This window comes from Condylura cristata, unplaced genomic scaffold (assembly GCF_000260355.1).
Source record: "Condylura cristata isolate star-nosed mole 26May11 unplaced genomic scaffold, ConCri1.0 scaffold00009, whole genome shotgun sequence".
Classification (NCBI taxonomy): Eukaryota; Metazoa; Chordata; class Mammalia; order Eulipotyphla; family Talpidae; genus Condylura; species Condylura cristata.
This window is the reverse complement of record NW_004567110.1, coordinates 32888530-32904509: the sequence shown is the minus strand read 5'-3', so window position 1 is coordinate 32904509 and position 15980 is coordinate 32888530. Positions and strand designations below refer to the sequence as shown.

The following is a 15980-nucleotide window of genomic DNA, read 5'->3' as shown; positions in this document are numbered from 1 at the left end:
CTCTTTCAAAAAATTGAGAAGGAATATTACCAAAAACATTTAATGAAGCCAACATAATACTAATACAAGGAAAACACACAAAAATTAAAACTGGCCAATCTTTCTAATGCAAAATCCTCAATAAAATCCTAGCTAACAGAATCTAATAATGCATAAAAAAGGTAATTCAGCATGACCATGTAGGATTTAATACAGTGGCACAAGGATGGCTGAACATCCAATAATCAATTAATGCAATTCAATACATCAACAAGAAGAAAAATAAAAACCATATGATCAGAACAACATCAGTTTATGATGAAGGCCCTCAAAAATCCTGGGATAGAAGAAACATAACTTAACATAATAAAGGCCATATACGACAAACCCATAGTCAACTATCTTTGTCAATAGTGAAAAGCTGAAAGCCTTTCCCTTACAATCTGGAACAAGACAACGCTTGTTCATCACTGTTTCTCAATATAATACTAGAAGTCCTATCCAAAAATGGTGTGGGGGGGAGGGGAGAGAAATAGAGGGAGGGGGACAGAGACAGACAGACAGACAGGTAGAGGTTGATATAATATACATAGAGAGCCCTAAAAATTTCACAGAAAAACTACTCAAAATAATCAACTGGCTTGTAAAGTTGGAGGATACAAATACAACACACAAAAGTCAGTAGCCTTCCTATACAACATCAATCAATCTTAAGAAGAAACCAAGAAAACCATTTCTTTCACAATTAAAACAAAAATCAAATACTTTGGAATAAACCTAACAAAAGAGATGAGGACCTATACAAAGAAAATTATAAAACATTGTTAAAAGAAATAGAAGACACACACAAAAAAGAAGTGGGAAGATATCCCCTGTTCACAGATCAAAAGAATAAACACTATTAAAATGGCCATCCTACTAAAAACAATTTACAGATTCAACACTATGACAATAAAAATTTCAATGACATTCTTCAAAGAAATGGGATAAATATTGATGAAATTCACATGGAACTACAAAATATCTTGAATAGCCATCACACTCCCAGACTTCAAAATATACTACAAAGCCATAATAATTAAAATTGTATGGAACTGGAACAAAAACAGACAGACCACTGGAATCTAATAGAAAATCCAGAAATAGACCCATGCATTTATGGACAATTAAACTGTGACAAAGGAGTAAAGAATATGCAATGAAATAAGGACAGTTTGTTGAATAAATGGTGCTGGACTGCTACATGCAATATAATGAAGCTAGACTACTAACACATACCATGCACAAAACCAACTCAAAATTGATTAAAGAATGGGACATAAAAGCTGCCTATACATATAAAATATAGGCAAAACACTACATGACATACATATCTCAGTAACATCTTTAAAGATACATTTCCCCCAGAGTAAAGAAAGTAAAGAAAAAGGTGAACAGGTGGGATTACATAGAACTAAAAAGCTTCTGTACATCAAGAGAGACATTAACCAAAACAAAGAGAGAATCTATTGATTGGAAGAAGATTTTGTACATAATACAAATGCTAAGGGACTCATTACAAGGATCAACAAAGAGCTGATGCAAGAGTTCAAATGGACAGAAGAGCTAAAAAGATACTTCTCCAAGAGGAAATGCAAATGGCCAACAAGTGTATGAAAAATATTATAAGCTTATAAGCAGGGAAATGCAAATCAAAACCACTATGAGATACTATCTTATACCAGTGAGAATGGCAAATACTAAAAAAACAAAACTGGAAAAACAACAAATCTTGGTAAGGATACAGAAAAAAAGGAACCCTCCTACACTGCTGGTGGAAATGCAAACTGGTCCAACCAATATGGGAAGCTGTGTGGAGGTTCCTCAAACTACTAAAAACGGAGTTTCCATTCTATAGATAAACTAATTAAAACAACCAGTTTAGTAAAGTAGCAGGATATAAAATAAAAGTCAGAGGCCTTCTTATGCACAATCAACCAATCAGAAGAAGTGGAAATAAAAAAAAATCCCCTTTTCAATTAAAACAAAAAGAATCAAATACCTGGGAATCAACCTAACAAAAGAGGTAAAAGACCTATACAAAGAAAACTATAAAACACTGTTAAAAGAAATACAAGAGGACACCAAGAAATGGCAAGGCATCTCTTGCTCATGGTTCTGGGAAATTAACATCATCAAAATGGCCATCCTACCAAAAGCAATATACAGATTTAATGCTATTCCAATAAAAGTCTCAATGACTTTCTTCATAGAAATAGAACAAATGTTGATGAGATTCATATGGAACCACAAAAGACCTCAAATAGCCAAAACTCTCATGACTAAAAAGAAAGAGAATGGAGTCATCACAATCCCAAATTTCAAGCTATCCTACAAAGCCATAATAATCAAAACTGCATGGTACTGGAACAAGAACAGACACACAGACCAGTGGATTCGAATAGAAAACTCAGATATAAACCCACAGGTTATGACAAAGGATCAATGAAGATACAATGGAGCAAAGAAAGTTTGTTCAACAAATGGTGCTGGGAAACTACATGCAAACAAACTAGATCACTATCTTGCACCATGCACAAAAACCAACTCGAAGTGGATTAAAGACTTAGACATAAGAATGGAAACCATAAAATACCTGGAAGCAAAGATGGGCAAAACACTACATAACATAACATACACTTCAGTAACATATTTGAAGAAACAGCATCCAATGCAACAATAGTGAAGGAAAGGATAAACAGATGGGACTACATCAAGTTAAAGAGCTTCTGTACAGCAAAAGAGACATTACAAAAACAAACATCCTACCAATTGAGAAAAATTTTTTCTCATACAAAACTAGCAATAAAGGATTGATCACAAAGATATACAAAGAACTGATGAAACTCAACAAAAATAATGTAAACAACCCCCATCAAAAAATGGGCAGAAGAGCTAAAAAGATACTTCTCCAAAGAGGAAATGCAGATGGCCAACAAGCATATGAAAAAATGTTCAACATCACTTGTAATAAGGAGATGCAAATTAAAACCACAATGAAATACCACCTCACACCAGTGAGAATGGTACATCTTAAAACTGGCAACAACAACTGTTGGCGAGGATGAGGAGAAAAAGGAACTCTCCTGAACTGCTGGTGGGAATGCAAATTAGTACAACCATTATGGAAAGCTGTTTGGAGGTTTCTCAAGCTGCTAAAAATGGAGCTTCCATATGACCCAGCAATCCCACTCCTAGGTATCTACCCAAAAGACACAAACACTGACTCAAAAAGACACCTGCATCCCCATGTTTATTGCTGCTTTATTTACAAAAGGAAAGACATGGAATCAACCCAAATGCCCAAAAGTAGATGACTGAATTAAAAAGTATGTGGTACATATACACAATGTAATATTACTCAGCAATAAAAAAAGATAAACACATGCCTTTTGCAGCAACGTGGATGGAGCTGGAAGGGATCATGCTTAGTGAAATAAGCCAGAAAGAAAAGGGAAAATAGCAGATGGTTTCACTCATTTCAGGAGTATAAAAGACTAGGGGAGAAAATAATAATGAACAACTATATATCGGAGATATTTTACCAGGGTGGAGAGGGGAATGGGATCAAAAATGGGGTGTGGGAGGGGGGAGAAGTGCACTGGACTATGGTGATGGCACATGGGTGATTTGGTGATGGGAAGCCCATGGGGATTACAACTGAGATTGGAAAAGGCACAAAATGATGCAAAAATAAACTATTGTATTATTTTGTAAAAATGACATTTCCATATGACCCAGCAATTCCACTCCTAGCAATCTACCTAAAGGACACAAAAAACATTTATTCAAAATGATACTTGCACCCCTGTTTATTGCAGCACTTTTTTCAATAGGTAAGCAATGGAAGCAACTCAAATGCCCAAAAATAGATGACTGGATCAAGAAGATGTGGTATATATACACAGTGGAATATTAATGATCAAGATAAACATATGCCATTCGCAGCAACAGGGATAAAGATGAAATGGCTATGGTAAGTGATATGAACCAGAAAGAAAGAAAAATATTGGATGGTTTCATTTATAGGAGGAATGAAGGGAAACCAAATACAGGGACAGGAAAAGAATAATAAATTAAAAAACAAAATTAACAGGCAAATGTAAATCATAGCCATTCTGTAGGAGGAGGAAGGGAAGGGATCAAAAGAGGAAAGCACACAAGGGACTATGGTGATGGTGCACGGGTAAACTGGTGGTGGGACTTTTATGGGGACTACACTGAGAGAAAGCATACATTGTACAAAAAGGAAGAATAGTGTAATATTGAAAAAAATGCTGTGGGAAGTTCAATTAATTGGAAAAGTCATTTATAGCATTCCCTTAAATCTATAGGAGTAACTGAACTCCAAGCTTATAATGAGCATCAACTGCCAACTGAGTAAGTCACATTCAGTCTTTAGGTGCTATTTAACTGTAATTATTAATATATAACTGAACTAATGTAAGAAATGGCAATCTGAGCCCAGTTAGCCAGCAGAACCATAAAAGATACAGACATCACTACATTAAGTTTACAAGTGCTTTGTTATGAGATAGTAATAAAAACACAGGGGCTAAAAGCTGTTCAGGCAGAAAGATAATAATGCAAAACAGAAACATAGATTTATAAAAAGAAATCTATGAAAAGAAATTAAGAGTGCTAGAAATGGAGTAAATGAAAGTAACATACAATTCTTTTATTTTTAATTTTAAAAAGAACACCTGGAAGCAGGTATTTATAGCACAAAGTAAAATTATTAAAATTGAGCAAAAATGGGAGCAAAATTCTACCAAAAACAGCGACGAGATCTAATAAATGAGTTTACAAGATCAATATATAAAAATCAGCATTTCTGATTTTTAAGCAACCAATATATGGAGGATAAAATTAAGAAAAAGTAATACAAGAATATCAAAATGTGAAATATTATAAAAGATGTTCAAGAACCCCCATGTTAGAAAATACAAAGCATGGAGAGCTATGTTCATGTATCAGAAGACTCAGTAATGTTAAGATGTTAATTCTCATAATAATCTGTAAACTCAATTATAATTCGAGTAATTTTTTCTTGTAGAAATTGACAAGTCCATTTAAAACTTACCTAGAATAGCCAAGTCAATTTTTGAAAAGAATAGTTAGTGAACTTTCACTGCTCAAATTCAAGACTGTTCAAAAAGCTTACAGTAGTCTATGAAATGTGGTGCTGACAGACATTGGGAATCTAATGTACAGTATCTTACAATAGTTAATACTGTGTTGCATACTAAAAATGTTTTAGAGTAATCTTAAATGTTTTCACCTTAACGATAAAGTAATAATTATGAGAAATACAGGATGGTTTAACTAAATTCACTGTGGCAAACATCTCATAATATATGATCTCTATCAAATTATCACACTGTACATCTTAACTCAAAGTCCTGTGTCAATTTGATCACAATAAAGATGGGGAAAAAAAAGATGACATATAAATCAAAGATATGATGGTTTAAAAATAAATTCATGCATTATTATAAACTGTTTCTTAACAAACATGATTCAGTAAGTAGTATATTAAAAACAAATGATTTGAATATATATTTCATCAAAGAAGAACAAAGACACAGATGTAAATAAATTCTAGGTGAGCAGCTCAATCTCATTAATCTTTAGGAAAATGAAAATATAAAATACAGTTACCTAGTCAATTCCACTTCTGGGTATTGTATGTTCACTCAAAGATTTCACACAACCATCTATAGTAATATTATATAGACTATCCAAAAACTGGATGGATACAGTCTGATAAACATTATGCTATATTCACATATCAGACTACTTATACTATTCACACGAGAAAGAAACCAACTGCTTATATTCATAGCACCATGGAAAAATTCCAAAAACATTATGCTGAGCAAAAATATCCAATATGATACAATTTATCTGAAATTCTATAATAATCAAAGTTAATTCATAGTTACAGAAAGCAAATAAGTGGATGGCTGGAACAGGAGAGAGCATTAGAATTTGTGGAAATGGGGATGGTGAATAACTGCAAAGGGATTTTTAAAGATATTTCATTTCACTATGTAAATGATGTCTCAAAAGTTGGTTTAAAACACTGTATGAACTTTTATGAGGCATAATATAGTTTTTAGGTACATATGCCCTATGTAGCCAACCCCATAGGGCATTTCACCTTTCCCAAAACTGTCTTTAAATCCCTTTGCAAAGTAAATTTAATTGCATAATTTGATCTTTCTATGAAATTGGCAATTTATAAATGGCAATTTATAAATGTAAAGAATCTAGAAGAGAGTCAACGATTTCAGAGTTGAACATTACCCCTGCATTAGTTAGGAAAATGTTGGCTGCTGAACAAATAAAACATTTTACTAAATTCATTACAATGCAAGAGCAACTAAAGATATAATTTGCATAGAGATACAAACAGATCAGTGGAACAGAATTAAAACCCTAGAAAGAGATCCTGTTTATATGAAAGCTTATTATAAAATACTAAGATGGGACAAATCTGTGTGAAAAATAATAATTTTTCAATTATGCTTTACAAATGTTGGTCTGTATGGAAAAATTACATTTCTCATACAAAAAGATAATCAGCTTAATGTAGATAATACATCTAAATGCAAAAGCAAAATTGTAAAGCATCTGGAAAAATATTTCAGAAAACCTTTTGTTTTTTGATAGACATATAAACAATGTCCCAAAAAATAAAATCACCAAGAAAAATATTGTTATATGATTACATTGAGATTTAAAACTTCCAAATAAAAGTACTATAAAAATTAAACCAATCTCTCACAAAACAACTCTTAGCAAAGAAAATATTTGCTGTAAACTTAACAGCAATAACTGGAATCCAGAATACATTTTAAAGGAACATATATCAAGAAATAAACGACAACCCAAGGAAAATGAGAAAATTATGTAGGTTGGCAAGTGGTCTAATCTAACATATGAAAGATGTTCCACTTCAAGACACAATAGAGAATTAAAAAGTAAAACCAACAAAAAAAGGGAAATTCCTGTTAAACAAGAAAAGGTCTAATAATAACAAGATTAAGAGTACAGAAAAATCAAATCTCTTACAAATCATATTGGAGAGCAATTTGGCAGTACCTAATAATGCTGTAGATGGAATTATCTTTTAATACAGTAAATCTATTCAAATTATACTTCTCAAATATACAAAAAAAGTAACAAACTGATGCATTGTAATGAATACCCCCTAAAACAGTGGCTAGCATTCCATAGGGTTGAATAAATCTTTAATAAATGAACTATCAGAAACTTTTAAAATAGGGCCTGGAATAACCTGGGATAGCCTAACCCTTAAACAGAAGTGGAAAATGTAAATTTATGTAATTCTTCTTCTATATTGGCATATATACAACTGCTTTTTTATGTTAAGTGGTCTAGTATTTCATTTAGGGATATGTTTATGCTTGGACATGCATAATCTATTGTTGAAAGTATGTAGATAAGAAACTCTTCAATTGTTACTTCTGTTCAAAGGAACTGGTAACTGGGGATTAGAGAGTAGAGGAAAATTTTTCATTAACTGCCATTTGTATGTTCTGAATTTTAAACTTTGACTATATTAGTAAAAAAATTTTAGATTAGAAATTTTAAAATGTAAATCTAAATGAAAAAACTGGCAAACATGTATGATACTATTTACATAGTACTATGAAATAGTTAGAACCATTCTATTTGTTATAGTAAAGTGTAGTATAATTACAGTATACTAACACTCACAGAAACAATAAAATTGAGGATTACTACTTTGGAGAAAGGTTAGTAGGAAATGGGATGGTGATGGTATACATCAGGGATATATCTGTAAGGTTCTTTAAAATCTTCTGAAACAAATATAGCACAATGTTTAGATATGAAAATGGTGGACAACAGGTACAATGAGGTTTCGTTCACTTTAATGTATACTTGAACTATATTACAACTTTTAAAAATGTATATAAAGCAGTGATGAGCATAGTATCTGACACAGAAAATTCATGTAACAAATAATACTTTTTAGTGTGGAAAGGCTTATTAGCCACTGTAAGACTTACTCTGCTAACTCCACTTTGTAAGCACTGGGTGTTGCATGGATATTCGTTTTGAAAGTTGAAAGGGAAGACCACTCCTGTTAAGAGGAAAAAAATTACAATTTTAAATATGCATGACTTAATAAATATATAATACTATCCCAAAATGCTAGCTATTCCAGGATATTCTAGGCCGTACTTTAAAATGTTTCTGATGGTTCATTTACCCAAAATTTATTTAACCGTCTGGAAAGTTAGCCACTGTGTTAGTAAAAAGTCAGAGATAAAAGAGCTCATAGTACACTAAAAAACAACATTAATAAGTAATAATTATTTCAAAAATAACTTAAATGAGAGGTACAGAGAAGATACTACAGAAGTTTCACAAAGAAGGTAATTTAACATCAGTCCTGAGAAAAAGATTTCGTTGAGAACATGAGATGGCCAGCAGGTATGAAGTTTTGCTGAGAATGGCAAAATTAATTTCTGATTTACTCAACTTATCTACCTAATAAAACCTTACTCCTGATTGAATTTTTTTTTAAAAAAAGGTTTATTTGTGCATACAGAACTGGTACAGGCCAGAGGCTCAGGGGCGGCGAGAGTCTTCACCAGAGACAGAGTGGGGAGCAGAACAGGCAGATAGACGAAGTACACTGCTCCGGGGCAGGTGGGAATCGAACTCATGCAGAAGTGGCTTTAGCTTCTTAGTGCTGTGCTTTAACCCGCTGTGCCACCAAGGAGGGCCACTCCTGATTGGATCTTAAGAGGATACAAATAAGATCAGGGCTATTTGCCCATCCAACCCCATTTTAGTCCTAGAAGGAAACATTAGTGAAAAACTGAATCTGTATGAATTGAAAGAGAGAGGAATGTGGTTGGAGCACAGCACTGCGAAGTTAGTAGCAGATCCCAGGCCAGGGAGCTGACCCACATGGCGCAGCAGACTTCTCTTATCTTGCCTGCTGCTCCCCTCTGCAGTGTACTTGTCAATCTGCCTGTTCTGCTCCCCACTCTGTCTCTGGTGAATCTTCTCACTGCCCCTGCACCTCTGGCCCATACACCAGTTCCGTATACATACATAAATAAAAAGAATGGTCACAGAAAGGAGCTCTGTTAATAGCTTATTGCTTTCCCTCTAGCATAAAATTTGAGACTTCACCCTACACAACTCTGCTTCTTCAATGCAACAGGATATGTGATCAGCATTACTAACTTATGGTTCAGAATATCCATTAATCAATTTGTCGATCCTAAATCACCAACTTCAGAGCAAACATGATCCAAATAGAGATAATCTTCCTCGTAGGACCCAAAGATGGATGAACAAATGGATAACCGAAAAATTGGCATCATTTCTATTTTTTTCTGCTTCATCTTTACAACTAATAAAATGGCTAGATTTTCCTAAGAAGCCAGTTATTAGTGGAACACATGAACTAGAATTTAAATAAGCTACATATATATCATCTAAGTTAGACTAAACAAGCCACTGTAACAATAAATTAAATATTCCAATGTAATAGTTACATACCATGTATTTCAAGATTTTGTAAAAAAATTATAGGCAAAAAAGAATATTTAATTTTAGAATTTTGTTTAGGTTTCCTAATTTAGATATGTTCCAGCTAAAGAGTAATCCTAAATTGTGTTCTTTTGAGCTAATCATTTTTTTTCACAATTATATATATTTATGCTAATTCTGTCCATGTAACTGCTCTATGGCGATCATAATCATAGGGCACAATTTGTATTATGATTATGAGCAATAGCTGATTAATGAGGCATGAGGCATGAAACTATGAAAACTATACAAATTTACTTTAAGTCAAGATTTATTCTTCCTACTTTTGTTGGTCTAGTAGACTATTAAGATTCCTTTTTTTTTTTGCTAAAACTTAAATTCCTCAAATAGAAGGGGGATCATCATTTTTCATTATTTTTTAATTATCTAGCATAAACAATTACTGTGCACATAATTTAGCCATTCAAATTCTAATTAGCCATTAACTAATATTTTAAAACAAATACCCTAAATTACTCACCAGGAGGAGAAGTCAGATGACGAGCAGGTCTTGCTGGTTGAAGTGGTTTACCAATCAATTTTTTGGTTTCCATTATCAGAAAGACCTTGAGGTTCCATACTTTCAGAGGGAAAAACAAATCTGTTACGTTTTGGACAAGGTAATCAAAATGCTTTAACACATAACAGTCATACCATTTATTGGAAAAGACCTATTTTTAAAGTTAGGGTGGAAAACAAACACAAAAGCAGCATTATGACAATATGCCTATATAGCATCTTTCAAAATTGAGCTTTCCCTCTCTAAAACACTGCCTTCCCTTACCTTCCCTGACTCTCTTCTTTTGGTTTTCTATTTCTTTGGCTATCTCAGCTAACTTCCTTAGCTGGTTGTCTTTTTTTTTTCTTTTCCTCCAATTAAATAAAAGGATTCTACCATAATTGGATTTGGTTCTCTTACTTTATCTATACCCATAATTGAACTATCTACATGATACACATGCCCTAATTTGCATACATATCATCCATCTTTTAAATGACAATTCTATTTTTCTCAAGATAGAAGATACTTCCATTTATATTTTACCACAGGCAACTCAAATTTCCAGCATCTCCAAAATAAAGTTCATTACCTTGACTCTGAAGTATTTCCTCCTTAGTAACCCATCCTCATAACTCCTAAAGCCTACAGACATCACCAACTTCCTTGGATCACCCTTAGTTAAAGATACCATAATTTAAAGGTCTGTATGTGAACACCCTCACCATAATCAATCTCCATCATCTGCTCATGCTATTGCTATCTAAAATAGCTATAAAATCTAGTTTCTTCATTCCTACTATTACTTTTTGTTCCCCATACACACACATGCACACATATAAATATATATACACATATATATAAATACTCCCTTCCCCATTAACATTTCTAGGACAAAGTGAATAAGTCTACACCATGTCATTTAGAAGATGTTAGAGTACAATATGGCTGATTTGTCCTTGTTCCATAATAGGCAAAAATGACATTCTTTTAAAGTGAAGAAAAAATATTTGTTTTATTCTCTTTACAGTCTCCTGCCACTAAAACAGAACACAGACTAGATACAATATAGATAAAAATAAGCACTAGCTGAACAAATGGGTGAATCAACCTCTTTTCTCTCCAAATATGATCCCTTTACACATATTTCTGCCTTCTGTTCCAGTTCCCCATTACCTTCTGGGTTACATAGAATAGAAACAGAAGGTATTATCCGTGTTCCATGCATAGTAAACCTTTTACCTATGTAATGATATTTAACATATATAACAACATATATATTAGGCACTAACTGGTTCCATATCATGGTTCTACCACCTAGCTATATAACTGTATGGAATCAATTGCCTTTACCCCTTACATTTGATGTGAAAACTAAATAATCTGAAAAATATTAACAAAATGTCTGGCATATATATATGGTAGCTTTATTATTTCTAACTCATTTCATATATTAAGAGTTAGGGAAATTAGGTAACTTATCCCAGACCATGAGCCTAGGGAGTAGTAACTATGCCTATGCACCTGCTTCTGGCCAACACTGTATATTCCACCTTGCTTCAACCCACCCATACCCAAGGAGAACTGTAAAAATTCTGATTAATTACCCTTTTTATGTGTTTACAAAGCACCCTTGTGCCCTCCTTCAATATGGTACCCATGGCTCTAGTTGAAATCGCCTATTATCTGTTAAATCACACCTCTATCACTAAGTTATCTCTAGTGTCCAGTACAAAATATTTAGTACACAGTGGATGTTATAAGTTGGAGATCTCAAAAATGTATTTTCCTTTACCATAATAGCTATACATTCAAGTCCTCTGACTAGTTCCTCACTTCCTCTGATGCTCTCCAGGACCAATGTTAAATTATTGCTACTTCTTAGAAAATATCTTTATGTCTCAATAAGTAAAGTTAAATAAAATAGTTTATTAGGAGTTATTAGGAGTTATGAAACAGTTTATTAGGAGTTTAGTAGGAGTGATAAAACAGTTTATTAGGTGTTTTCTAGCTCCTAATAGTTGATAGTAATATAATAATAATAATTTCTCTTTCCTAATGTTCTTCCAGTGATCCCTATTGTATTTTGTTAATTTTTCTACAATTTCCCATAGTAAGAATATTACATACCTATTTGATTAGACTGAGTTACTTGCGACCAAAAAAATTAGACTTTACTTATTTTGAATTCTAGGACCTGCAATAGTTTTTACTAGAGAAAGCTTTACATTTAAATACTTCCTAAGTAGTGTAACTAAAATCATCTGACACTAAACAAGACACAAGTTTTCCAAATTTAATGCCTATCAAGACAAAGTCACAAGTAAAACTCCACTTAACTTTAGGCAGCACATTCAGAAACAATTGTAACCATGTGATCTTAAGTATATCATTATTCTAGGTGAGTGTTTCCTAAGGATAAAACAGTGTTTAATACTCCCTTTTCAATTCCAAAGAAATGCTTTCACTATTTAAGAATACCAATGGACATAATTCAAATGTTAACAGCATACTCCTTCAAAGCTGGTAATGAATGATAACTAAGCACTTTTTCCTTAAGTTTGCATAAAAGTGAGCCAGAACTCTTAGTTTAATGTCTATCTAGCTTTGAAATGAACTTTAATTGGTATTTCAACAATTACAAACATTTAAATTAGTACCCTAACACAAATGTGTATAATGCTTCCACCCATTTCCTGTAAATAACTAGTGGACTAGAGTACAAGCGAATAGGTGGCACACACCTTGTTTTTCACAACTCAGCTGAAACTGAATTGGTAGGTTGTAAAGGCATTGCTAATTGATGATCAGTGCAATTCCACAGTTTTCAAACTAGGAATTTTCAAGAGTTAGGGAATTATAAAGCTACTATATGAATTTGTGGCATGTTTAAACAACACAAGATCTTTTAGTACCACCTACTCCTTCAATTTGTAGTAGGAAAACTACAGCAAGAATATCAGATAAATAAACCACATTGGTTAAGGAAATTAGAAAAGACTATGCCAGACTAATCTTTTTGTAGGATTTTTTAAAAATAACCAATGCATACATAGAGACTGATGTTACGGAGAGTAAGTTCGATATTACCATACACACTACATGACACTATCATGCATTAAATAAAGCATCATTCATGGAAAAGGCAAGTCATTATTACAAAACTGAATCACAAGATTGTAATCTATGAAGGACAAGATGCCACACACCAAACCTTATTCTTAGTTTAAAAAATAACCAAGACTAACCACAAATCTGTATATAAAATAATCTCAATCTTAAATTATAAACCTGCTACACTCAACAAATGTAAAGCTAAAAGTTTCCTGTGTAGTTACTACCACTACCAAGTGTGGTATTTATATCAACTATTGTAAAGGACAGTTGTCTTTTTAACATACAGCTTTGTAGTATAGATATTTTAAAGGATATTCTGATGTATTGATACATGCTGAGAAATGAGTGTTGAATACAAGGTTTTTTAATTTTCAAATTTATACATAATTAACAAATGAACTTAAAAGACCAAGTGTGTTCACTCTCAAGTCAGAAAATTTAACTGTAATTGCTATTCTGAATCTAGCAAAGCTAATTATATCTTAGGTTTTACTATTGAAGAAAAAGTAGTCACTTTACAGATGACAAACTTGAGATTCAGAAAAGAAAACATGCTGGAAGTTCACACTACTAATAACGGTAGCAATTAATTTTTGACTACTAAGTTCATTATCTCTAAATTTGTCTCTTGGCAAGACAGACATCCACTATTCTCTGAAGACATTGCTTGTCTAACACGGGCCACTTCCACGTAACCTTAATAAATGGGTATGTGCAAATAGTCTCTATTTTCTAAATTCACAATTTTTACTAAAATACTGAAGAAGATACTCTAGTGCCAGCAAGCACATGGCAAGCCCGCTATGGATTCAGGCAGATGGATAAAGGAGAGTCCAGGAGCCCTCAGTGAGTCTTTGTCAGGCTTCACCTGCTCTCAGGGAACCAGGCACAACAGGCAGGGAGGCTGGCTTGCAGGAGGCAGGCAGGCAAGGCCCGCAGGGGATGAGGGAGTGGGGGAAGGAACTGCCGGCCCCCACAAATCTTTACTCTTACTCTGGGCTCCCCTGGCTCTCTTTCATGGTCTCGCCTCTCCGTGTCCATCCCTCTGAGTGTCGCTGCCCTTACAGCCCTGCTCTGTAGGCTCAGGTGCGCACGATTGCGCCAGGAGCCCACAATCAGGCACGGGCTACCTGCGCCCACGCTCCGGAGCTACTCCTACGTTAACGAGATAAAGGGCGCAGGTGTGACAGCCACAGGGTCTAGTGGCCCCCAAAAGCCTGATTAAATCACTTAACTATAGTTACAGGTGACCGTGCTTTCCTCAGCCTGCAGCAACTAATCTTAGGTCACAGCATAAACAGCAGACTTTGTACTCTATTTAGATGCTGGCTACTATAAATTTCCAACTTAACCTCTAGATTTCCGTAGAAAGTACAAAATGTTCTACTGCAATTAAGATCATACAAATTAAAGAAGCTATGAAGAAATGAAGAATACACTTTCATCCAATTCATATTTATTTGACACATGATAACCAAATACTATTTTCAACTTCAAAATAACACCTTTACAAAGTTAGGATTCCTTGAAACCAAATGCTGCTTGAAAGTAAAATGTAGCTACTGATAAAAACAGACTAAAAGTAATATTAAAAAATTGAGAGGAAGAGATAAACCAACACGACTTAGGTGGTTAAAGATACTCTATAGCACACATACTCTAGCGGTCATATTTAGGAAAAATTAAAACAAAAGTTCTATTGTCCCCTATAAGCCAAGAAAGTTCCACCATAATTTCTACTTCCCATCTTCTCTTGATAAGTGACCAAAAAGAACCCTCTCCCTCCCTTTTCCCCCTCTGTGCTGAGCTCTATCTAAGATGCTCTAAGCATCTTTCAGAACTTAACATTTAGATGGGATTAAAACTGCATTGTAAGTGGTGCTTGTAGTGACTAACTCAGCTGTCTCCTACAGACTTGCCTAAAATGCCAGCAATTAAAAACTTGACAGTGAATTATTATGCTGCTCACCTGAAGCCTAATATGCAATCAGCGCGATATCGCAATGAAAAAAAAAAAAAAAACACGTTATACGCTACATGTAAATTCGGGGAAACTGCCTCAGAAATACTTTCATCAGCCATTTGATTTTCTTCTGCGAATTGTCCACACGTGGTCACTAGTTCTTTTCCCTTACTGGGTTTTCTCTTAAATAATTTCATATAAGTATCCGCTTATTTATCTGGACAGGGCATGGAGGACTAACTTTCCAACCACCCGGAACAGGAGCTGGGACAGAGAGGACCGAGCGTCCTTAAGTTGGGGGGTGGGGGGGTCGAAGGGGGGGATTGGAGAAGGGGTGGGTAGAAGAGCGGGAAGAGCCTTTTGTCGTTTGCTAGTTTTCAATCTCTCTCCAGCTTTTGTGACTCTCTTGGTCCGCGGTCCCTCTCGGGTTTTCTACCCAGCCACCTTGTTTCAGAGGTGTGGGCTTCCTCCGCACTGCACAAGTGCTACTACCCACCTTGGAGGCTTGGGGAGCCAAGGAAGGAGCGGAGACTGCTGGGTCCCGACCCCCAGAGCGTCTCTCTCACCAAAACTTCCTGGGGTCCAGCCCGGAGGACGCGCCCACCCGCCTTCGCCCACCCCGCGTCCCCACTTCAGCTCTCCCGAGCGGCTCCCCCTCGCGACTACCTACCGCCTCAAGATCTGGGAGGATTTCGGGGCAGCAGCGTCGCCACGCTCAGCCCAGACGCGGCGGCCGAGCGCCCCGCTGCCCGTCGGGGAACGGCTCCCGCCGCGCGTCCGCAC

The 15980-nt window shown here is 34.9% G+C and overlaps 1 protein-coding gene across 2 annotated transcripts in view; it reads right to left on the bottom strand.

Annotated features, from left to right (window-relative positions):
- Positions 1-15976, bottom strand: part of LOC101632716 (chromosome unknown open reading frame, human C8orf88) — a 39290-nt gene extending 23314 nt beyond the window's left edge. Inside the window, exons 1-3 of one of the 2 annotated variants that reach the window (XM_004679740.2) lie at positions 15868-15976; positions 10100-10198; positions 8079-8152 (exon numbers count right to left, since the gene is read on the bottom strand). In XM_004679740.2, the coding sequence (XP_004679797.1) occupies positions 8079-8152; positions 10100-10172 (147 nt within the window). In that variant the 5' untranslated portion in view covers positions 10173-10198; positions 15868-15976. The remainder of the gene's footprint in view (positions 1-8078; positions 8153-10099; positions 10199-15867) is intronic. The other variant, XM_012722801.1, reaches the window with a different exon arrangement.
- Positions 15977-15980: the final 4 nt, after the last annotated feature.